Here is a 24,836-nt window from a genome sequence, read left to right on the forward strand (position 1 = left end):
AATGTTTTAATCAATTTATTCAAAGTTAAAAATTATTTTGTAGTACATTTTTGGTAGCAGTTGATGAACACTATCTTACAAAATATACTTCTAACTTTATATTAATTTAAAATGCAATAATTCTCATACAATTTGTTTCCTGCTAATACATGCCATGTTACAACTATACGCATATTATGACCAACATATAGTTGCATTATAGTTATTTTTATTAACATGAAGTAAACATAAAAGTACACAATCTACATAATCTCCAAGAACTGTTCTGCTTCCATATGACAATCTCCTAGTATTATTCTGCTTCTGAATGACTACCATACATCCTCTAATTTGACCATTTGTAGTCTGATAACTGTACATATCTTCTCTACAGTGTCAGACATTTTGATTGGTTTATCTTTGAGAAATGCATGCAGCAATTTATCCAGAACCTCATTATTGTCATTTAGCCACAACTGCTGGGAGATTCCCCTCTGCAGTGGGTCACAAATGTAAGGATACAAGAATAACTGCAGCTTAGCAAAGTATGTTCTAAGGGCAGGATATTCCCTAATATAGCTTTGGAACTCCATCATCCTATTTTGAAACACAGATGAATTGGGACTACTGAGTATACCTTTGAGACCAAATAACTTTTCTATGATTGATGAACGTGATTTTAACCTGTCAATTGTATTCAGATGCTTCCTTACAAGATCCTTCAGATGATGAGTATTTATCATTTGCACTGAGGCTGGAAAAGATTGCTTCAATGCTCTAAACAAGGACAACTCCACATCCTCCCCTAGTTTCACCTCAAAATTCAGCTCAGTATCTTCTAACTTGCCCATGATATGAGAAAAGAAAGTCATATAGGTTAAAAAGTCCTGATCTGAATGGAGAAATACAGGCCCAAGGTACAGAAGTGGCTCATCAGTTTCCTTGTGCAGTGCTCTTGAGTTTTGGTAAACAGTCATGGTGACAAAACAATCATTAAACTTGTAAGTGCAATCTATTCCTAAAACACTCCCAAACTGTAGGTTCCTTTTCATCTCACTAAACTGTTTGTCATTGTATAAGATTACACATGGAGATTTATCTTTTCTACTGATAACTACCTGCACAAATGGGTTTTCATCCAGCATAGCTAACATTACAAGGTCTTCACCATGGACTTTGGATAACACACCTCTTTGTATCTGTTTATTTGTGTTAGGAATTTCTTTAATGTTTCTTTGGGTTTTTTGTTCAACATCCTCTTTACTATCACTACTGTCTTGCTCAGTAAGCTCTTTAGATATCAAAGGATTATCTTTCTTTGCCTGAAGCTTATTTTGGGATTTGGTTTCTACTGATTTGAAAGTAAATTCACTGGTGTTATTACCAGAACTGACACCAACATATTCAAATATTGCTCTATCTTCAAAACATTTTCCAGACACAGAAGTGACACGCCTCTTGATGTTACCTTTTAGTACTGAGTAGTAGCGATTCATTTTAAATAAGCTTTCTGGTTTTGGCTGTGGTTTTAGAGGCTTCCAAGAAGCCTTATTCTGCTCATATGTAGCACCATAGAAAATATTCTTTTTAAGTCTCAAATATTTAAATTTTCCCTGATTATAATGAACAAAAATGGTACCATTGTTACCTTTATTACTCAATACTACACAACCATCATCATATGCAACAGGCAAATTTTGCTCTCTCCTCAGAGCATTGTTTGAGTCTTCAGTAACAAAGAATACATTGTTTTTTTCACCAAGTGGTATAGATGGAAGAACAATCTTGGAATTTTTCACAAACTCAAATATCTCATCAATTTTCATGAATCTTCCAGGACAAGGAAGTTCTCTTAATGTGTTGTCACATACTCTTGGTTTTCTTTGGGGAACTTTTGATGGTAATTCTTCTGTGGACTCATCCATCACAGCTTTCCTCTTTACATGACGATGTTTCAATTCCTTAGTATTGAAATCTTCCATGGTTGCAAAATGGTTCACCTGAAACAGCATCTTTAATTAGGAAATTTCATCCAACATTTCCTAACTTGCAAAATCTGACAAACTATTTGAGACTGAATCAAAATATACCACTGTGTGGCATACTAATTTGCTATTTTTCATAAATACAGAAGCTGAAAAAATGTGTTTCATGAGCCAAAAATCCTGCTTTTTTAATGGTGAGTTTATCTTTCTATTCTGAGCAACATACAATAACTAAGAAACAAGATTCAGAGGTGGAAAAAAGATAAATAGTATTTAAAAAATTTTCACACTAAAGTTTAATTTCATAGCACTGTTAACACGAAGATTATGTTATTCAAAAATTTTTTTCCCATTGAAAACAATGGTAATGGAGGGAGCTTATGTTCCTGGTCACTTGGAAAACCTGCCTACTTTGAGGATTTTGTTATTCAATCCTTAAAAAAACATTAATATATAATATATCATCTAGTCACAGAAACAATAAAACACGTTCTCATTTTATTTTTAAGTACGTACACTCGACACTCATTTATCCAGACCTCATTTATCCGATTTTGGTTAATCCGAACAGTATCCAAATTTGAGTCCAGATGGCCAACAAATACATTAAAACAATGCGCACCTTACACATTTCCAGAAACAGCCAATAGATGGTGGCGGAGCTGTGGCAGGCGGTTGTAAACAAGTCTGGCTGATGCTAATGAACATTGTGTATTGTCCGATATCAGTGAGCAAGTTTGTGCATTTTTCAGTATCTTAGAACTCTTGATTATGTCTCCCAAGGGTGTTTAGGCATAAATGAATGGCCCTAGCTGTGACATAAAAGCTGGAATTAATAAGAAAATTAGAGAAAGGAGCTATAGTTGCAAGTGTTTATGAGGAGTATGGTATGGCTAAGCAAACTATGTTGGACATTAGTAAATCAAAAGATAAGCTGGTAGAATACTCTGCCAAATATTGTGTGGATGCATCATCAAGTAAAAGTGGTAAAGGTGCACCAAGGAAAAATGTAAGGAGAGAAAAAGATGCTGCATTATATACTGCCAAGCTTCTGATAACTCCTGACTCAGGGAGACACCCTCTTTCTCTGCCATGTTGTGCAGGGGATTGCACAACATGGCACAACACAAATACCATAGTTTATTACTACTGAATATTTTATTGATATGAAAGCTAAAAACATAATCCCTAAAACAATCTAAAATATTTGAAAACAAAATGATATTTAAAATTTCGCACCTAAATAACTGTTTAAACGGAATGTTCATCACTAGGAAGCAGCACTGAGCAGTCAACCATTATCATTTCGTTATGAAACTATCATGTTTTTGGCTTTTGTATCAATAAAATATGTTATAGTAGCAAACTATGGTATTTGTGTGGGTACATTGTTGTTCCTACTTACTACAGAGTTAGTTGTTTGCACAACATGGAAGAGGAAAAGGCCATCTTTCTGAGCCAGGAGCCCGATCTGGCCTCCCTGTGTCTCTTGCCTATGAAATATTCACCCCTGAACATATTCCTTTTGGGAGTATGTGCAGTCCTCATGAGTAGCAGAACTGTATGATATAGTGGTGAAACAGGTGAGGGCAGAAAATAAAGTAAAAACTGACAGTTTGTTTATGTTGAAATGCTTGAAGTTGGTGGTGTTTTCAATCTGTTTGAATGTTTTATTTATTTCACTGGAGATAAAACTTAATTTACAACCCAGTACTTAGTGACTCAGGGTGACATTGGACCAGGCTAAGTAAGCAAGGTAAACTGATAGTACAACATTTTGGGGTCAAATTATAGAGATTGACTTATGTGCCAGATCAACTTATAGGCCGCAATATACGGTACTGTTAGGTTAGTTTTAGTGTTAGGTTAACTTAGATTAAGTTTGTTTAGGTTTACTTCATCAGGGAAACAAAAATACAGAAAACTTTGTATTGCCTAAAAAAGTCTAAGGAGACAAATGACCATATTTGGCAAACAAAGGACACATTTATGTTACCCAGACTTTTTCATTATCCAGTGTCTGCACCATTTAAGTCCGGAAAAACAGGGGTTGAGTGTACATTACATTTATATGTCACTAACACAACAAAAACATGCTCTCACACTCACCATAACTTTGTTAATGCATCACTGGTCATACTGTGAGGAGGTTAAAAGACACTTGGATACCACATATTTCTTTTCAGGGAAATTTAATAAATGATTAATTCCAAGTGCCTGGGGACGAACCACTAGTATAAATGAAATAGTGGTTCGTCCCCAGGCATTTTATATGGCCTTCCGAAAAACTCACAAGCCATTGAATCCTGTTCAACCTATCTATCCTCAGCACTATTGGCACATTTAATTGTAATTTGGCTAAATATCTAGTTCCCATTCTTGAACCAATCACTATGAACCAATTTACCCTTAAAAACTCATATCAGTTTATAAATGAAATATGTAATCTAGATGTTGGTAACATATTCATGGCTAGCTTTGATATAGAATCTTTATTTACCCTCTTGAAGAAACTATACACCCAGTTTGTGACGAACTGTTTAAGGACAGCACTATGTTTGGCAACTTCTTGAGAACACAGTTTAGCAATCTTTTATCCCTTGCAGTTAAAGACTCCTCTTTTTTGTTAATAAAAAGCTTTATATTCAGACAGACGGTGTGGCTATGGGTTCATGTCTGAGCCCTATGTTGGCCAATGCTTTCTTGTGTATAAATGAAATTAATTGGCTAGGAGATTGCCCTTCAGCTTACAAACCTGTTTATTTCCGTAGATATGTTGATGATTGTTTTGTTTTATTCTGAGACTCTGCACAAATTCCCATGTTTCCAGATTACATGAACTCTAGACATCCTCATATAGAATTCACCTGTGAAATAGAGAACAATGGTACTTTATCTTTTCATGATGTACTTTTAACTTGTATGAATAATAAGTTTCACACCACTGTGTATCGAAAATCTACTTTTACTGGTTTAGGAATTAATTTTCTCTCTTTCATGCTGCAGCTTTTCAAGATTAACTCAATTAAAACACTGTTATTTAGATGCTACAGCCTAACTTCTTCCTGGGAATTGTTTGACAAGGAGATTAAGTTCCTTACTACCTTCTTTTTAAATAACAGCTTTCCCCGTAGTGTTATTAACTCTACTATTTCAAAATTCCTTGACAATAAATTCACTAACCCTCTTGACTCTTCTACAACCCCAGAGAAAACAAGAAAATACATTTCGTTACCGTTTTACGGTCACCTTAGTTATTCAATAAGGAAAACCCTTAACAATTCCTTAAAATCATATTATCCTGACACTAAATTTTTCTTTATTTTTACTAATAGTCATATTATTGGCTCTTTTTTCAAATTTAAAGATCGTGTTCCTACATATCTCACCTCCAATGTCATATATGAATTTTGTTGTTCGTGCTATAAAGTACAATACATAGGTGAAACTTGTAGAAACCTAACACACAGAATAGCCGAGCACAAAGGTTTTTCTGTTAGAACCAATAAAACTTTATCTAACCCTTCTTTCTTTGCAATTAGAGCACATTCACATGATAATGACCACCCCTTTGGTATTAATGACTTCAAAATTATCCATAGATGCCAATCTAATACTGATATCAAACTTCTTGAGGCACTTTATATTAAACACTTCCAACCTGAACTCAATAATCAGCTGTCTTCAACTAGGCTTCGCACTCTTCAATAGAAACCTTGAACTTTTGCTTCACCTCTCCTCACTACCTTTCCTCTCATCTTGATACCACCCTGCTAGCCAGGTCCTTCCTGTACTGCATACAGCACACTTCAAGGTTTGTCTCCCATGTATGTTTTTTTTCTCTGTGCAATTTTTTTCCTTTTGACCTGTTGTGATCTCTTTTCTTTTGTTTTTACTCTGTATTTTAAATCATTGTATTTTTATTAATTTCTTTGGTTGTATTTTAGCCTAATGTCTTTCTAGACTTTGTATAATGTTTTTTAGACTTTATATACTTAATTAATATGCCAACTTTTTTAGGCCCGGAGGATACCTTTTGTTTGAGGCGAAACGTTGGAAAATGGAAAATAAAGCAGGAGATATGAAGACTTCCATGTGATTTCCCTGCACTTTTAGTATCTACAATTTCTGCTATCGGTAATATATATATATATATATATATATATATATATATATATATATATATATATATATATATATATATATATATATATATATATACCATACTGGTAGGGGTAAAGATAATGGTGGTGGCGGCAAAGACGAAAGTGGGTGAGGGAAATGGGTGGAAAAACGGGAGTTACAGTCTTTATATCATGTCTTATTAGCTTTATTTATTGTTTATTGGTCTATTTCATATGTGCATTCTAATATGTGAAGGCAAAAGATTTTATTTAAGCTCAAAACATGGTATTTTAGGGGTCAAAAGAGGGACTTGGCAATGACCAAAGACTGATTGAGGCTTTTTTTAGGCAATTAACATGGTATACAAAACTCGTGCTTGGCAAAATTCGCATTTGGCGGTAGTTTCGCCAGACTAATTAATTTGTCAAGTGCAGGGGCTTACTGTATATATATATATACATATATATACAGTGGTACCTTGAGATACAAGTTTTATTCATTCTGTGATGGAGCTCATATCTCAAAAACCTCGTATCTCAAAAAACAATTTCCCCATTGAAATGCCATTAATCTGTTCCAGCCTCTCCAAAAAGAGCACCCCTATTTTTTGTGTGTGTTTTCTAGTAAAAAAAATACGGTATTTATAAATAACTATTATTACACAATCATAATAAAACATGGCAAAAGATAATATAAATAGATAAACTACTCTTATAAAGTATATTTATCTCGGAGAGTGCATTCCACAGGATGTACCCTACAGCATCCCAACCCTCACTATGGACTATCAATCAGCTGGAGTGTACAAATATAGCCACCCACAAAAAACTAGCTGCTCTAATATTCACAAAAGAGCTCGATGACAATTCTGTAAACATTACTCATTGAATAAATGAGGTTTTAAGTAGGAGAGAGAGAGAGAGAGAGAGAGAGAGAGAGAGAGAGAGAGAGAGAGAGAGAGAGAGAGAGAGAGAGAGAGAGAGAGAGAGAGAGAGAGAGAGAGAGAGAGAGAGAGAGAGAGAGAGAGAGAGAGAGAGAGAGAGAGAGAGAGAGAGAGAATCCATTATTCCAATTACATAACGAGGTTAAGTAATTTCATAAAAACTTCCATTTTACAGGAGAGCTTGATATCCCACAGAGCAGGCAGTGACACACACACACACACACACACACACACACACACACACACACACACACACACACACACACACACACACACACACACACACACCGCGTAGTGTAGTGGTTAGCATGCTCGACTCACAATCAAGAGGGCCGGGTTCGAGTCCCGGCTCGGCGAGGCAAATGGGCAAGCCTCTTAATGTGTAGCCCCTGTTCACCTAGCAGTAAATAGTTAGGGATGTAACTCAAGGGGTTGTGGCCTCACTTTCCCGGTGTGTGGAGTGTGTTGTGGTCTCAGTCCTACCCGAAGATCGGTCTATGAGCTCTGAACTCGCTCCGTAATGGGGAAGACTGGCTGGGTGACCAGCAGGCGACCGTGGTGGTGAATTACAAAGCTTACCTTGGTATAGTGACTTTTCTGGAACACCTCAGCTCAGAAGACATCAGCAACCTGAAAGTTGTATCTAAAATGAATTATTTCTATAAAGTTCAAATCTTTAAATTTAAAGACTAATTACACAATGGAAGGAAAGCACAAATTAATATGTTGAAAATTGGCACAATTCATTAGACTCTACTAAATCTATAAGTCAAGATAATATCTTATTCTTGCTTCATACAAAGAATTTTACAAACAACATAATGATGTGGCAATCAAGGCTGGTAAAAATGTAGTGATGGGACAATTTAGGCAGACAAAAATTTACTAAAAGCTTGATCATGTTATCCTGATTGGTAAGCTGCCAACAAACAGCCTTGTTAATGTCCACAAAGGAGCTGAATCTTCATTACAACATTTTATTGTCCAATCAGTTTCAAGTCTGAGGCAATTTTTTTGTTTCCATGAGGCTACAAGACAGGAAATCATTCATATAATGAGTGCAATAAGTTTTATATCATGCAATAATAACAGTGTAAAGGAATACAAAGATATAACCAAAACAACTAACATAAAGCAAATTTCTTTCACAATTTACACAATAAAATAAGTCACTGACTGAAGAATATTTCAATCATTATTGAGATAGAGAAACAGAAAAATGGCACTCTAGCTCCAGTACAGATTCTACTATAGTTGTAAATCTTAAAACTAATGGCATACTGGTATACAATAATTAGGTACATACATCATACAGGAAACCTAAAACACTCAAAAGAAAACAGAATAATCTACCTAACTTACCACTTAATTGCTGGGTACTCTAATCTCATGATAGATGCTCCCCTAGTAAATATGTCTATTGCTGTGTACACTCCACTTTGGAAGTTAAATAGTCAAAGAATTTACTATAGTCAGAGGAGTAAGGGGAGAGATAGACAGAGTAGATAAATTAAGTTAGAGAGTGACTATTAAGTTGAAACCAGATGGTGGGAAACTCAAAAGATTCAAGAGCATGGGCACAAGGGCAAATTAAGTTGTTGCACACAGAGACACAACATCCAACTTTGGAATGAAAAAGAGGATGGAGAAAGTAAGAGGGAACAGAGAAGGGGCTACTGTCAGTTGCCTCAGACAGCTGTGTTTCCATAAGGAAAAGATAAAGTTAGTAGAGGAGAGATGGTGTTCTACAGATTGAAAATTAGATTTAAGACTGCATATGTTGCAGAAGTTAATAAAGAAAAAGTTGAGGGAAGTGTCAAGAGAGAGCAGGGAGGCAGTGGCAAAGTGGATAAGGTGGTGAGCGTGGAATTGGGCAGATGTTCATGCATAGGTTCAAATACCACCATGAATCTGACCACATACAGCCTCAAACACGTTGTCATTTGTCAAGTGGTTTAAAGTTACCTACATGTCACCATGATACCCAGGTTCTAGGTGGTTACACCTAAGATGAGCTTCGAGGGTGATATGGGCCCTAATATGGATACCACTATAAATAAAATTGCCTGCACCACTAATGGGCAGAAGCTGAACAGGACTTCCCATACACTCTTCAAGTGTGCCTCCAGGCACTATACACTGCTGGTCAGAGTGGAAGGCGTAATACCTGTGACATCCTGTGAAGGAGATTAATGACATGGAAAATGTTTTAATGAAGGTATTCACCTAAACTAGTAATTGACAGGATGCCATCATGCCTTCTTGACCTTTCAAGTCTCTTGGGAAGTGAATTACCCAAATGGTGGAGAGACTGAGCGTCAATATTGTACCATATGTCCTGAATAGCGGCTTGGAGGTGTGGGAGGGAGGAGGTATCTCTCTCCTTTAGCTTCAGTTTTATATACGCCCCGAGATTTTTTATAGGGTTCAGGTCTGGCGAACTTGCAGGCCAACGTTTTAAAAGACTGACATTGCAGAAGTCAAACCAGTCAACAATTAACTTTGCCGTATGGCATGGTATACCATCTAGCATGAAGGTATCAGCATTGCACTTTTCCATACTCTCATCTAACTCATCTAGAATCAGCTCAAAGTAGTTATTTTGGTTCATACAAACATTCTTAGGAAAAACACTAATTTTTCATGACCATAGTAAGAAAAACAACCCCACACCATCAAAGATTCTGAGTTTTAATGTGTGTGTTGTGTAGCGTGGATCGTGACGGTTACTACCGGGTCTGCAGTACACACAGTTTCTCTGGCTGTCTATAATCTGAAAGCTTGCCTCATCTGACCAAAGTACCCTACGCCCCTTACCTAAGTCCCAATCTTTGTGCTGAGACACAAACTGCTTGCCTACTGTTAAGGTAATCATGACTGAAGCAAGGTTCTCAAACTGCGAGGCAACTCCGTTATCCCATGTCGCCTTTCACATATCTCCGCACACTCCTTTCACTCACCCCACCCAGCACAGAGGGTTCCTAGCCTAAAGTTCCTTGCTGTGTATGTGAGGGTTGGCCTAAGCTGTCTTCGAATAGCCTAAAGTTCCTTGCTGTGTATGTGAGGGTTGGCCTAAGCTGCCTTCGAATAATGTTCAGAGTTCTCTGGCTCATACTGCACTTATACCCTTCTGGCTTGTAAGGTGGTGGTGAAGTATCTCTTCCTCCCTCACAATAAATTTTGGTCCAACATTGAACAGTTCTGAGAGCTTTGCCAGTGTTTGTGGCAATTTCTTGATTTGCCTTATTCTCCCTCACTAAGGCACATATGACGGAGATTTGGGCCTTACTAATTAGTTTCCTAGTTCCCATAATAGGCAGTAACAGGGCAGAATGGTAAGCTCATGCATCCACAAAAAAGGGGCCATGAGGGGGAGTGAAAGAAAATTCAAAGCACAGGCGAACGTTGACTAAGGAAACATATCATCTACTTTGACTACTAGAGCTACAGAGATGTCAGATAGTGACATACAGCGAATCCTGCCGTATGTTTAGGAGTTACAAAGGGATGGATAAAATTTGGTCACAGTGGAATTCGTGGTCCCTTTCGAGCTTTCCGCTCTGACCAGTGGTGTAGGCCTTAACATAAAAAAAAAATAATAATAATAAAAAATAAATAAATAAAAAAAAAAAAAAAAAAAAAAAAAACCGGGTGACATGTCTAGTCCTATTCCCAGAAGAGGACTCCGAGGCTGAACTTGGAGTTGCCATTTTTTTTTATCTTTTAATTCTAAGTAAAGTGTGTGTGTGTGTGTGTGTGTGTGTGTGTGTGTGTGTGTGTGTGTGTTAAGTGCATGTAGTTTTGTGTTAAGAAGGAGAGTTGTGTTTAGAGGGCAGGCTGTGACTGCCTCCTTGAGTTATGAGACACAAAAGAAAACGTTCAGCGACATCACAACTAGCTTTAATGGAAAGCTCACAGCAACCCCTGAGCTAATGCTATTAGACCTTGCTGGGAGTAAATTGACGTTTTGGTAGGTGTCTACTAACTCCTCCTTATATTGGAGTGCATATCTGTTTTCAATCCATCAAAAACATACTAGTGTGTGTGTGTGTGTGTGTGTGTATTTACCTAATTGTATTTACCTAATTGTAACATACGGGAAAAGAGCTATGCTCGTGTTGTCCCGTCTCCATATCTATTAATGTCCAGCTTTTTCTTAAAATCATGAATATTCCTTGCGTTGACCACTTCCACGTCTAAACTATTCCATGCTTCCACCCTTCTATGAGGGAAGCTATATTTTTTCACATCTCTCCTATAAGTGGCCATTTTTAGTTTTTTCCCATGCCCTCTCGACATTCTTCCATTCCACATACACAGATCTTCCCTATCCATTTTTTCCATGCCAATCATCACTCTGTATATTGCTATCAGGTCTCCCCTTTCTCTTCTGTTTTCCAGGGTTGGAAGTTGCATTCTTTTCAGTGTGTGTGTGTGTGTGTGTGTGTGTGTGTGTGTGTGTGTGTGTGTGTGTGTGTGTGTGTGTGTGTGTGTGTGTGTGTGTGTGTGTGTGTGTGTATTTACCTAATTGTATTTACCTAATTGTAACATACGGGAAAAGAGCTATGCTCGTGTTGTCCCGTCTCCATATCTATTAATGTCCAGCTTTTCTTAAAATCATGAATATTCCTTGCGTTGACCACTTCCACGTCTAAACTATTCCATGCTTCCACCCTTCTATGAGGGAAGCTATATTTTTCACATCTCTCCTATAAGTGGCCATTTTAGTTTTTTCCCATGCCCTCTCGACATTCTTCCATTCCACATACACAGATCTTCCCTATCCATTTTTTCCATGCCAATCATCACTCTGTATATTGCTATCAGGTCTCCCTTTCTCTTCTGTTTTCCAGGGTTGGAAGTTGCATTCTTTTCAGTCTGTCTTCATAAGTCAAATCTCTTAAGTCAGGCACCATTTTCGTTGCAGCCCTCTGTACTTTCTCTAGTTTCCTTATGTGTTTCTTTAAGTTCGAGCCCACTGTATTGTTGCATATTCAAGCCTCGGTCTTATCATTGCAGTAATTATTTTCTTCATCATTTCTTCATCTAGATATACGAACGCCACTCTTATGTTCCTCAATAAGTTCAATACTTCTCCAATTATTTTGTTTATATGTCTCTCTGGCGATAGGTCATTGGTAATTGTCACCCCAAGGTCTTTTTCTTCATGACTGGTTTTATGTCTTCATTTCCTATCTTGTACATACTCCTGATTCTTCTTTCACTCTTGCCAAACTCTATTTTCTTGCATTTTGTCGTGTTGAACTCCATTTGCCATGTACAGCTCCATTTCCATATTCTGTCCAAGTCTTCCTGGAGTAGTTCGCAATCTTTGTCACATCTCACTTTTCTTAACAATTTTGCATCGTCTGCAAATAGGCTCACATAACTGGACACCCCATCCACCATGTCATTTATGTAGACTGCGAACATTACTGGTGCCAACACTGATCCCTGTGGAACTCCACTCTCCACCAATCCCCATTCTGATGGTCTGTCCTTAATTATTGTTCTCATTTCTCTTCCTACCAAAAGTCTTCCATCCATTTTAGTAAACTGCCATGCACTCCTCCTACCATTTCAAGTTTCCAGATCAGTCTCTGGTGTGGTACCTTATCAAAGGCCTTTTTTAAATCCAGATATATTCCATCAGCCCAACCATCTCTTTCCTGTATTACATCTATCACCCTCGAATAGTAACATATCAGGTTTGTCGTGCATGAACGCCCTTTCCTAAAACCAAATTGACACTCACAAAGTATGTCATTTTTCTCCAAGAAGTCTGTCCATCTAGTCTTCACCACCCTCTCACACATCTTAGCTACCACACTTGTAAGTGACACTGGTCTATAGTTCAATGGGTCTCTCTTGTTACCTGATTTATAGATTGGGACAATGTTAGCTCTTTTCCAGTCTTGGGGCACTACACCTTCCCTTAATGAGGCATCAATTACTTCACAAACTTTTTCTGCCAATTGCTCCCTGCATTCTCTTAAAATCCATCCTGATACCCCATCAGGTCCCACAGCTTTTCTCACTTCTAAACTCCCCATCATGTTCTTGATCTCCTCCACCGTTACTTGAAACTCCTTCATAATCCCTTTCTGTTCCATTACCAGTGGTTTGTCAAAAGCAGTCTCCTTTGTGAATACCTTCCGAAAGCATCCATTCATAGCCTCTGCCATTTCCTGGGATCTTCACTGCATACTCCATTTACTTCTAAACTTTCAATACTTTCTCTATTTTTGATGTTGTTGTTCACATGTCTGTAAAAAAGCCTTGGTTGGTCTTTACATTTATCAATTATATCCTTTTCTTGTTTCTTTCTTTCTTCTCTTCTAATCAACACATATTCATTTCTTGCTCTTTTGTAACTTTCCCACTGCTTAATCCGTCTTTTCCTTCTCCACCTCTTCCATGCATCCTCTTTTCTTGTTCTAGCCTTTTCACATCTATCGTTAAACCAGTCCTGCTTTCCAACTTCTCTATGTTGTCTTATTGGTACAAATTTTTCTCACCTTCTTTGTATATTTTTATAAATTCCTTCCACTTTTCATTTGCTCCTTAGCACTCTTGAATTTCATCCAATTTGTCTCTTGAAAGAATTTCTTTAGGTTTCCAAAATCTGTCTTGGCATAATTCCATCTTCCCACTTTATATTCTTCATTTCTTCTAGATTTCTCTTCGTCTATCACCTTGAACTCCAAAACTGCATGATCACTCTTTGCTAAAGGGCACTCCACCCTCATCTCCTCAATGACCATTGGCTCTGTACTAAAGACCAAGTCCAGTCTTGACGATGCTCCCTCTCCTCCAAACCTAGTATCTTCTTTGACCCACTGAGTTAACACATTTTCCATTGCCAGTGTCAATAGTGTATTTCCCATGTTGTCTCTGATCCTTCCATTGACCAGTCCTCCCAACACACCTCTTTACAATTAAAATCTCCCATCATTATAGTTCGTTCACAGCCACCCAACATTTCTTCCAGACATGTTCCTGTATCACTTATCATTTCTTCATATTCCTGTACTGACCATGCATTTGTCTTAGGTGGTACGTACACCACTATGTAGTGCCTCTTTTTCCTTCATTAGTTTCTGCTCTGATCTTTAGCACTTCTGCCTTTCCCATACCTTTTTCACTTGATCCACCTTTATATCTTTTTAACCAGCAACATCACTCCTCCTCCCATCTTACCTACTCTATTTCTTTTCCAAACGTTATATTTCCTTCTCCAACCTTCATCAGGTCTTCTCCCTCTCTCAGTTTTGTTTCAGTAAGACCCACAATATCTGGGTTCTTGTCCCTCAAGTAATCGTTGAGTTCTAAAATCCCCGATATCACTCCATTTATGTTGGAATACATTACATTTTGCTCATATGTAAGTTTCTTTAGTCCTTTCTTGCTGTACTTTTCTGGGTTATGAACCACTTCCTCAGTCTCATATCCAAGATTCTCCAGAAAACTCTTTCTTCTCCTCTTCTGTCCTCTCTTCATTTTTTTCAAAGCCTCCTTTCTCAACTCATTTAACATTTCTCTTTCCTTTTCACCGAGATCTCTTCTCAACCAAATCTTCCTTGTTGTTTCCTGCTGGGCTAGCCTCCATGACTTCTCCACCAATTCATCTACATCCTTTTGTGACTTAAGTTTGATTCTTATTGGCCTCATACCTTCTCTTGTGAACTTTCCAATTCTATGGAAGTCCTCTATTTCTTGTACTAGGTCTTTTCCTCCTCCTGCACCACATTAATGATATTATTTATCACCTTTTTATGTTTTCTCTCTCTCCATTTTACTCGGTGTCTTATCCTCCTCCACACCAAATATCACCACACATCTCTTTTTGTCTACAGTTTCCCTCACCAATGTCTCATTTGACTTAATAACCTTCACCACTTTCTCAGCTATCTTCTCTTCTATGATCTGTTGATCTATAATTTCAGCAAGGCCCAAAGTTTTCTCCCTGACTCTTTGATTTCCTTTTCCAGACTTGCAACTTTGTAATTTACCTCCTTTCTTTCCACTTCCTGACTTTTTTTCCATTCAGCCTGCTTCTCCATCACTTTTCCTAGAGATTCTCCACATTTTCGCAATTCACTTTAATTAGCTTAACTTCCTCTTTCAATGCTGCATTTTCCTTCTTCATATCGGCACAGTCTTTCTTTACATTGTCATAACTCGTTTCCAGGCCCTCATACTTTTCAAACAGTTTTTCAATTTTACCTTCTAACTCCAGAATTTTCTTCACATAAGCGCTCTTCTCCATTATTCCTTGAAACCCTGTGAAGTCTGATTCCTCTTTCGAGTTCACGGCCGCCATGTTGCGCAGACGTAAACAAACCAGCTGATGGCTCAAACGCAGGCTACAGTTTATATTTACCTTCACTGGACATTATTTTGCTAATCAACAGTTAACATGACTATATGGAGACGGGACAAACATTACCAGCTCCTTTCCCACCTTGGTTACTCTTAGGCAATGGTAACTGTAGAATTATAGATGATTGCTCTGGAGCTCAGCGACCACCTCCGCCATCGACGATGTCCCGTGTGTGTGTGTGTGTGTGTTTGTGTGTGTGTGAGTGTGTGCGCATTTACCTAGTTCTAGTTTTACAGGGCCTGGGCTTTATGCTCGTGTGGGCCCGTTTCCATATCTACACTTATCCAATTTTTCTTTAAAACTATGCACACTCTTTGCTGAAACCACTTCCTCACTCAAATTGTTCCAAGTCTCAACACATCTTTCCAGGAAACTATATTTTTTTACATCTCTCAGACATCTTCCCTTTCTCAGTTTTTTACTATGCGATCTTGTGCTTCGAATGTCATATTCTTCTCTCACGATCAGTTTCTCATTATCCACTTGATCCATTCCGTTAATCAATTTGTAAACTTGTATCAGATCCCCTCTCTCCCTTCTCTGTTCCAGAGTTGGTGTGTGTGTGTGTGTGTGTGTGTGTGTGTATGTGTGTGTGTGTGTGTGTGTGTGTGTGTGTGTGTGTGTGTGTGTGTGTGTGTGTGTGTGTGTGTGTGTATTTACCTAGTTGTAGTTTTACAGGGCCTCTTTATTCTCTTGTCTCCATATCTACACTTATCCAATCTTCTTTTGTATGCACACTCTTGCAGACACTACTTCTTCATTTAAACTGTTCCATGTCTCAATACATCTCTGCGGGAAACTATATTTTTTAATATCTCTCAGACATCTTCCTTTTCTCAGCTTTTTACTATGCGATCTTGTGCTTCAGATGTCATATTCTTCTCTCAGGATCAGTTTCTCATTATCCACTTGGTCCATTCCTTGATCAATTTATAAACTTGTATCAGGTCTCCTCTCTCCTTCTTTGTTCCATTGGTAGATCCATAGCCTTTAGTCTCTCCTCATATGTCATCCTTCAAATTCTGGAACCATTCTTGTAGCTATTTTTGTAGCCTTCAATTTCCTTATGTGTTTCTTTTTATGATGTGTGTGTGTGTGTGTGTGTGTGTGTGTGTGTGTGTGTGTATTTACCTAATTGTATTTACCTAATTGTAACATACGGGAAAAGAGCTATGCTCGTGTTGTCCCGTCTCCATATCTATTAATGTCCAGCTTTTCTTAAAATCATGAATATTCCTTGCGTTGACCACTTCACGTCTAAACTATTCCATGCTTCCACCCTTCTATGAGGAAGCTATATTTTTCACATCTCTCCTATAAGTGGCCATTTTAGTTTTTCCCATGCCCTCTCGACATTCTTCCATTCCACATACACAGATCTTCCCTATCCATTTTTCCATGCCAATCATCACTCTGTATATTGCTATCAGGTCTCCCCTTTCTCTTCTGTTTTCCAGGGTTGGAAGTTGCATTCTTTTCAGTCTGTCTTCATAAGTCAAATCTCTTAAGTCAGGCACCATTTTTTGTTGCAGCCCTCTGTACTTTCTCTAGTTTCCTTATGTGTTTCTTTAAGTTGAGCCCACTGTATTGTTGCATATTCAAGCCTCGGTCTTATCATTGCAGTAATTATTTTCTTCATCATTTCTTCATCTAGATATCTGAACGCCACTCTTATGTTCCTCAATAAGTTCAATACTTCTCCAATTATTTTGTTTATATGTCTCTCTGGCGATAGGTCATTGGTAATTGTCACCCCAAGGTCTTTTCTTCATGACTGGTTTTTATGTCTTCATTTCCTATCTTGTACATACTCCTGATTCTTCTTTCACTCTTGCCAAACTCTATTTTCTTGCATTTTGTCGTGTTGAACTCCATTTGCCATGTACAGCTCCATTTCCATATTCTGTCCAAGTCTTCCTGGAGTAGTTCGCAATCTTTGTCACATCTCACTTTTCTTAACAATTTTGCATCGTCTGCAAATAGGCTCACATAACTGGACACCCCATCCACCATGTCATTTATGTAGACTCGAACATTACTGGTGCCAACACTGATCCCTGTGGAACTCCACTCTCCACCAATCCCCATTCTGATGGTCTGTCCTTAATTATTGTTCTCATTTCTCTTCCTACCAAAAGTCTTCCATCCATTTTAGTAAACTGCCATGCACTCCTCCTACCATTTCAAGTTTCCAGATCAGTCTCTGTGTGGTACCTTATCAAAGGCCTTTTTAAATCCAGATATATTCCATCAGCCCAACCATCTCTTTCCTGTATTACATCTATCACCCTCGAATAGTAACATATCATTTGTCGTGCATGAACGCCCTTTCTAAAACCAAATTGACACTCACAAAGTATGTCATTTTCTCCAAGAATCTGTCCATCTAGTCTTCACCACCCTCTCACACATCTTAGCTACCACACTTGTAAGTGACACTGGTCTATAGTTCAATTCTCTCTTGTTACCTGATTTATAGATTGGGACAATGTTAGCTCTTTTCCAGTCTTCACACCTTCCCTTAATGAGGCATCAATTACTTCACAAACTTTTTCTGCCAATTGCTTGTGTGTGTGTGTGTGTGTGTGTGTGTGTGTGTATTTACCTAGTTGTAGTTTTACAGGGCCTGGGCTTTATGCTCGTGTGGCCCCGTCTCCATATCTACACTTATCCAATCTTACTTTAAAAGTGTGCACACTCGTTGCAGACACTACTTCTTCATCTAAACTGTTCCACGTCTCAATACATCTCTGGAAACTATATTTTTAATATCTCTCAGACATCTTCCTTTCTCAGCTTTTTACTATGCGATCTTGTGCTTGGATGTCATATTCTTCTCTCAGGATCAGTTTCTCATTATCCACTTGGTCCATTCCGTTGATCAATTTATAGACTTGTATCAGGTCTCCTCTCTCCTTCTTTGTTCCAAGGTTGGTAGATCCATAGCCTTTAGTCTCTCCTCATATGTCATCCCTTCAAGTTCTGGGACCATTCTTGTAGCCATTTTTGTAGCCTCCAATTTCCTTATGTGTTTCTTTTATGAGGGGTCCACACTACTCCTGCATATTCCAATCTGGGTCTTATTATAGTATTTATCAATTTCTTCATCATTTCTTTGTCCATGTAGTGAAATGCTACTCCAATATTCCTTAGCAAATTATATGTTTCTCTAAAAATTCTATCAATATGGCTTACTGGTTGATTGTTTTCTTCCATCGTCACTCCTAAGTCCTTTTCCTTTTGACTTTCTCCAGTTCTACTCCATCTCCCATCTTATAGATTCCCACAGGTCGTCTTTCACTCTTTCCCATTTCCATGACATGGCTTTTGTTCACATTGAATTCCATTTCCCACTTCTTACTCCATTCCCAGATCTTATTTAGGTCTTCTTGCAGTATTTCACAATCCTCCTTTTGCTTTATAACTCTGCACAGTTTCGTATCATCCGCAAACAAATTTATGTAGCTGTTCACTCCTTCTGGCATGTCGTTAATATAAATGAGGAAAAGTATTGGTGCCAATACTGACCCCTGTGGCACTCCGCTTTCTACTGCTCTCCACTTGGACTTCATATCTTTAACTACCGTCCTTATTTCTCTCCCTCAAATAATTTTCTATCCATCTCAATGTGCTTCCTTTTAAGCCACCCTTCTCCTCTAACTTCCACAGTAATCTTGCATGTGGCACTTTGTCAAACGCCTTTTTAAATCCAAATAGATGCAGTCAACCCATCCTCTCTCTCTTGTACTCTATCAACTATTCTAGAATAGAAACTCAATAAATTAGTTACACAAGACCGTCCTTTTCTAAAACCAAATTGGCTATTTGATATTAATTTGTTGTCTTCAAGGAACTCGATCCATTGTTTCTTTATTATTCTTTCACACATCTTGCATATTACACTAGTTAGTGATACCGGTCTGTAATTTAAAGGTTCTTCTTCCTTCCGCTCTTATATATGGGAACCACCTCAGCTCTTTTCCATTCTACTGGCACTGTTCCATTTTCTATTGAGCATTTTATGATGTTGTATATAGGACTTGCTAGTTCTTCCCTACATTCTTTCAGTATTCTGCCTGAGACTTCATCCGGTCCCATTGCCTTCTCTTCATCCAGTTCCTTCATTAACTCTTTTATTTCAAGCTTGGTTACTTTAATCTCTTTCATATAGATTGTCTCTATTACCCTGTGGCCTCTCAAATTTGGATTCTTTAGTAAAGACCTCCTGGAATTTTTATTTAATAGTTCTGCCATACTTTTTGGGTCTTCCACCATCCCGTTCTCTCCTTTTAACCTTTCTATTGTTTCTTTTTGCCTAATTTTTCCATTTATGAATCTATAGAACAATTTTGGTTGCTCCTTACATTTTTCGACAATATCTTTTCAAGTTCTTTTCCTCTTCCTTCCTCACCTTAACATATTCATTTCTCGCTGCCTTGAAGTTTTCCTTGTTTGTTGGATTCCTATTTCTCCTCCACCTTTTCCATGCTCCATCTCTTTTCTCCTTTGCCCTAGCACACCTTGCATTAAACCAATCTTTCTTTCCTTCTTCTTTTGGTCTATATTTTGGGACATATTCCCTGACTCCTGTTTTGTATATTTCCAAAAATAAGTTATATTTGTCTTGCATTGTCTCTGAGTTTTCCATCTCCTCCCAGTCTACGTTTTAAAATAGTTCTTGAGATTCTCAATATCAGCCTTTCTGTAATTTAATCGGTCTCCTTTGTATGAATCGTCTCTATCTTCCTTTCCTTCTTCTATATCTATTTCTAATATTGCATGGTCACTCTTTCCCAATGGGCACTTATATCTTATATCATCATTCATTTGTATACCCCTTGTAAAAACTAGGTCCAATCTCGCCGGCTCGTCGTTTCCTCTGAATCTTGTGCATTCCTTTACTCTCTGGTCCATCATATTGTCTATCATTAGGTTCAAGAATCTTTCTCCCAGGCTTCTTCCCCATACCACTTTCATAATTTTCCCAGTCCACTTCTTTACAGTTGAAATCTCCTACTAATATCACTTTTCTCCTTTCTTTAACGATTCTCATTAGACTCCTTATTGTGTCATCTATCATGTCTTTATATTCTTGATTGGTCCATGAATTTGTTTTTGGTGGCACATATGTTACAATGATTGTTAACTCTTTTTTATTAATATGCATCTTAATATACAATACTTCTGCTTTTCCTTCCCACATTCCACTTGGTTGATCACTATCTCCTTCCTTAACATTATCATGACTCCTCCTCCTCCTTTACCCACTCTGTCTCTTCTCCATACATTATACCTATTATCCAAATCTATTTTGATTGCCTCATTTAGTTTTGTTTCAGCCAGGCATACAATATCTGGATTTTCTTTCCTTATGTAATCTCTTAATTCTAATTTACTTGATAAAACCCGTCTATGTTCGTATACATCATTTTTAGTCTTTTGCCTTTATCATTTTTAGTTAAACTTGTTCCACTTTTTCTCTTCCTTCTCGTTTATATACCATTTCCTTATCCTGTCTCCTAGAATTCTCCAAAAATGCCTTCTTCTCCTCTTCTGACCTTTCATTATTCTTTTCCTTACTGCTGCTGCCAGTTCATTGTATCTCTTCCTTTCTTCCTCATTTCTATTTTTCTTTATATAGATATCCTTGCAGCCTTCTGTTTCTCTAAGTTTTGTTGTTCTATATAATATTTCTTCTGTTGCTGCTTGTGATTTTAGTAGTATTTTAATTGGTCTCGTTTTTCCTTCTTGATATGGTCCCATTCTGTTTATTTCTTCTACTTCCTCTTCCAAGTTCTGCCTATCTTCGTCATTAAGATTCTTCAGTAGGTCTTTGACTGATTTCATTTCTTCTTTTCTCTTTTTGGTCTATATTTTATATTTTTTCTTTTATTCCAAATACGACTACACTCTTCTTTTTTCTGCAATTTCTCTAACTAGATTTTCTTTTGTCTTGAGGACTCCTATCATTTTGTTTGTCATATTTTCTTCTTTTTCTTTAAGTTGTTCTTGAATCACCTCCTGAAAATCGGCCTTATCTTTCTTATCTTGGACTCTCCATGCTTGTACTTCTTTTTTAATCACGTTCTGTACTCTTTCCTCTTCCTTGTTTACTAGATCTTTCAGCTTCTCCTTTTCTTTCTCGGCTTTACCGAGTCCTTCTTCCATCTGCTTCTTGTAGTTAGCTACTTCCTTTTTTAGTTCTTCGTTTTCCGCTCTTAGCCTAGCTTCATTTTCTTCCACTTTTCTTATCCTTTCTCTCAGTCTTATAAACTCCATTTCCTGTTCTTTATTCTCTTTCATTTCCATCTTCTCCTTTATCAGTTTATCTAGTTTACATTCAATATTGAACACTCTCTTAAGTAGTGAAGTTGTCGTCGTATCGAACCCTTTGAATACGCGTTCTCCCTCACCGACATAGTCATCATCAGCCCCTTCTCTATTCTCATGTCTGCATTTGGATGGAATATCTTTTTCACTCATTATTCCTTACTAATTGATTTCATGGAGGAAAAAAAAAAAAAAAAATGAGTCCACACTACCTGCCCAGGCCACTGTAAATACTATACAACAGGTGTAGTGAAGATCAGCTGATCGTCGGAACGTGTGTGTGTGTGTGTGTGTGTGTGTGTGTGTGTGTGTGTGTGTGTGTGTGTGTGTGTGTGTGTGTGTGTGTGCATGCCAGCATACATGCATGTAGCTGTGGGTGTGAACATGCATGTGTGGGCAAGGCCAGAGTGGCCTGGTTACATGAATTACCCCTGGCATGAAAAAGTCTCCCAGTCCGGCCCTGATTCACATCAATGAATGGCTAGCTTATAGAACAGGAGTCAGCAGCCTATGGCTTGCAAGCCAGATATGGCTCTTCTGATGACCGTAACTGGCTCGCAGATAAAATCTTAGCTAACATTTCTGAACATGATAAATAATTAATAATTCTGCTGTCATTTCAAAGTATGTGTTGTTGGTGGGAACAGAACACAGCTCAACAGACTGGTGAAAACACGCTTTCTCCCTGCCTGTTTTTGCTCCAAAGATTATGCAAGGTAAAGATGGGATGATTACTCCTGAAAACTAATTAGCACACCCCCCCACCATTTTGTGTAGTTTTACTAGAATTTTAGAGTAAAATTTTTAATCTTACTTAAAAAAATGGACATATTTAGTTGTATTCAGTGTTGAAAAATATTATATGGCTGTCATGGAAATACATTTAAAAATATTTGACTCTCATGGCTCTCAGAAAAAAAGTTTTTGACCCCTGTTACAGAAATAAAGCTCATAATCCAAACTACTACCACAGAACTGTAAACCATTCTTTGAACTTTGTTGACCCACGGACAGACATTCACACACATACAGAATCATACTGAGCAAAGCAGAAAGATATAGATGCACTTTTCTAGTCAGTTACTTAAACCAGTTCATGTGGATAGAACGAAATACTTAACAGGTTTTCAGCATTTTGTAATGCAACAGCCATGCAGTATTCTTTTAATAATTAGATTTTTGAAACAGATTTTTTTTATGGAAATTACCATACTTTTTTCATTACCAAATAATTCTGATCAATAAATTTTTTGTATATTATTTTCATTGCTTCTCTATACATTGATATATAGGTTGGCTATTCTTTACATGAGAATCATTGGGTTTGCTGTTCTTGACATGGATGATGGAGATATTGGGCTTGCTAATCTTGACACAATCCAACATTGGTAATATTACAAAAAAAATAAAAAAAAAAAAAATAAAAATAAAATTTAAAAAAAATAAAAAAAAATCAATTTCCATAATTATATCCTGAATTTTACAGAATCTAACCTAATCAAACTTTAAAAAAATTTAGCACAACTTAATCAAACTAACCAAACTTAACCAAACTCTAACATAACTTAACAGTAGCCACATGATTGAGAGATCAGACATATCAAAATCAGCACCCAAAGCAAGAGGTTCTGAGCGTGACTTAAAATTCAATAACAACATTAAAGTTCATTTAAAACTTTAAATATTCACTGATGAAATATGATCAAAATAGATTAAACATTGACTTTATTCCTGGGCACTTCTGGATTATATTGCTGTATAAATGTATAGGTAAATATCAATTTCCAGATACACCCCACTCAACTTAACTCTTCCTCTATTTGCAACAAACATAGGAGCCGAGTAGAAACTCAGGGTTTGTGGGCCAGATGAGTAAAGAATCGGTGAAATTTGACCTCTTAACCTAACCAGACCTAATCCACAACATCCTGACCACAACTCAGCAGTTGTTACTCCTGTTGGTTACCACTGTCCTGCTAAACATTCATGACAGTCATCATAAGAAAGCACTGATAACACAATGTCTCTAATAATCACCCTAAAAATTGACTTTTGCTGATCACCTACCCTCATTCTCTGATATCACCTTAGAGCACCCAAAGGCCAGCAGAGCACACCACACTTATCTTCCCTCTGTCAGCATCTGTCTGACAGTCCCCTAGGATATGTTGAATACTTTTCGTGACTTCTGTCCTTTTGGATGAACTTCAAGACTTTGTTTTTACAGTTTTAGTTGTCTCTCAACGTAGAACGAGTTTTCAGCCTGTGCTTCGGAGGGATGGGGAGACTGGCACACAGCTTAACAGACTACCTTGACGGAAGTAGCGCGCGTTTCTATGACTTAGGCTACCTTATATTTTCCTTTATTTCAGGCCTTACCACTCCTATGAAATAACTCATGAGGTACTGCTGTATGTATGGAAGAAGAGGGAAATCAAAATCAATGAGTTATGTGTGCGCTGAAGGTAAATAAGAGCATTAAATAAATGTGCGGACTTGTTGAATTGATCTCGTCAGGTCACGCTGGTTCTCGGGCAACTTCTCCCAAGTGAATGGCGCGGAAATTGATTCATGTGTACCTACATAATGTATTTTATAACCGTTTTATAATCTATATGTATGTCCTCTACCATCACGTATTTTATTTCAAGGCTTTCTGCACCTGTGGTATGATGACTCATGATATTGTTGGGTGTGTTGGAGAAGTTTGTGTATTGCTACTCCAGTAGGGTCTCGAAGATCCTGGAATTTCAACTTTTCAATAATCCCCAAACAACCAACAGCAATGCGGCGACCCAAAGAGGTAACTTAGAGTGGAGAAGACGACACGCGCCTATCTCCCGTACTAAAAAAAAAAAAAAAAAAAAAAAAAAAGTGAAGCCAGTGGGCAGAGCTTATGAGGCGGTGGGCAGATTGAGCTTACGATCGCAACTTGCACCCAAAACATTATTGGCCTCTCTGTTAAGCAATGGGAAATTGCCACTTTCTTTTTCATTACCAGAGGAAAAGAAAGAACTGATAGCTTGACTTTTGTAAAACCACATCATAGTTTCCTAAATATGTCATGTAGACCCTGTTAATAACAATGTTT

General features: G+C 37.6%; 2 protein-coding genes across 6 annotated transcripts in view; one reads left to right on the forward strand and one right to left on the reverse strand.

Moving 5' to 3' along the window:
• On the reverse strand, positions 1 to 24,045 carry LOC123515096. Of its 3 annotated transcripts, XM_045273524.1 has the most exons (5): positions 23,813 to 24,045; positions 7,612 to 7,662; positions 4,720 to 4,831; positions 2,587 to 3,523; positions 1 to 1,979 (listed from the first exon to the last, which is right to left on the reverse strand). In XM_045273524.1, the coding sequence occupies exons 4-5, from the start codon at positions 2,593 to 2,595 to the stop codon at positions 312 to 314; spliced, it is 1,677 nt and encodes a 558-aa protein (XP_045129459.1). In that variant the 5' UTR covers positions 2,596 to 3,523; positions 4,720 to 4,831; positions 7,612 to 7,662; positions 23,813 to 24,045; the 3' UTR covers positions 1 to 311. The 3 variants fall into 3 exon arrangements, with proteins under 3 accessions (XP_045129459.1, XP_045129460.1, XP_045129461.1); XM_045273525.1 differs by lacking the exon at positions 2,587 to 3,523; XM_045273526.1 differs by lacking the exons at positions 2,587 to 3,523; positions 4,720 to 4,831.
• Positions 1 to 24,836, forward strand: part of LOC123515097 — a 51,243-nt gene that overhangs the window by 4,132 nt on the left and 22,275 nt on the right. The window lies entirely within an intron of this gene.

This window comes from Portunus trituberculatus, chromosome 38 (genome assembly GCF_017591435.1).
Source record: "Portunus trituberculatus isolate SZX2019 chromosome 38, ASM1759143v1, whole genome shotgun sequence".
Taxonomy (NCBI): domain Eukaryota; kingdom Metazoa; phylum Arthropoda; class Malacostraca; order Decapoda; family Portunidae; genus Portunus; species Portunus trituberculatus.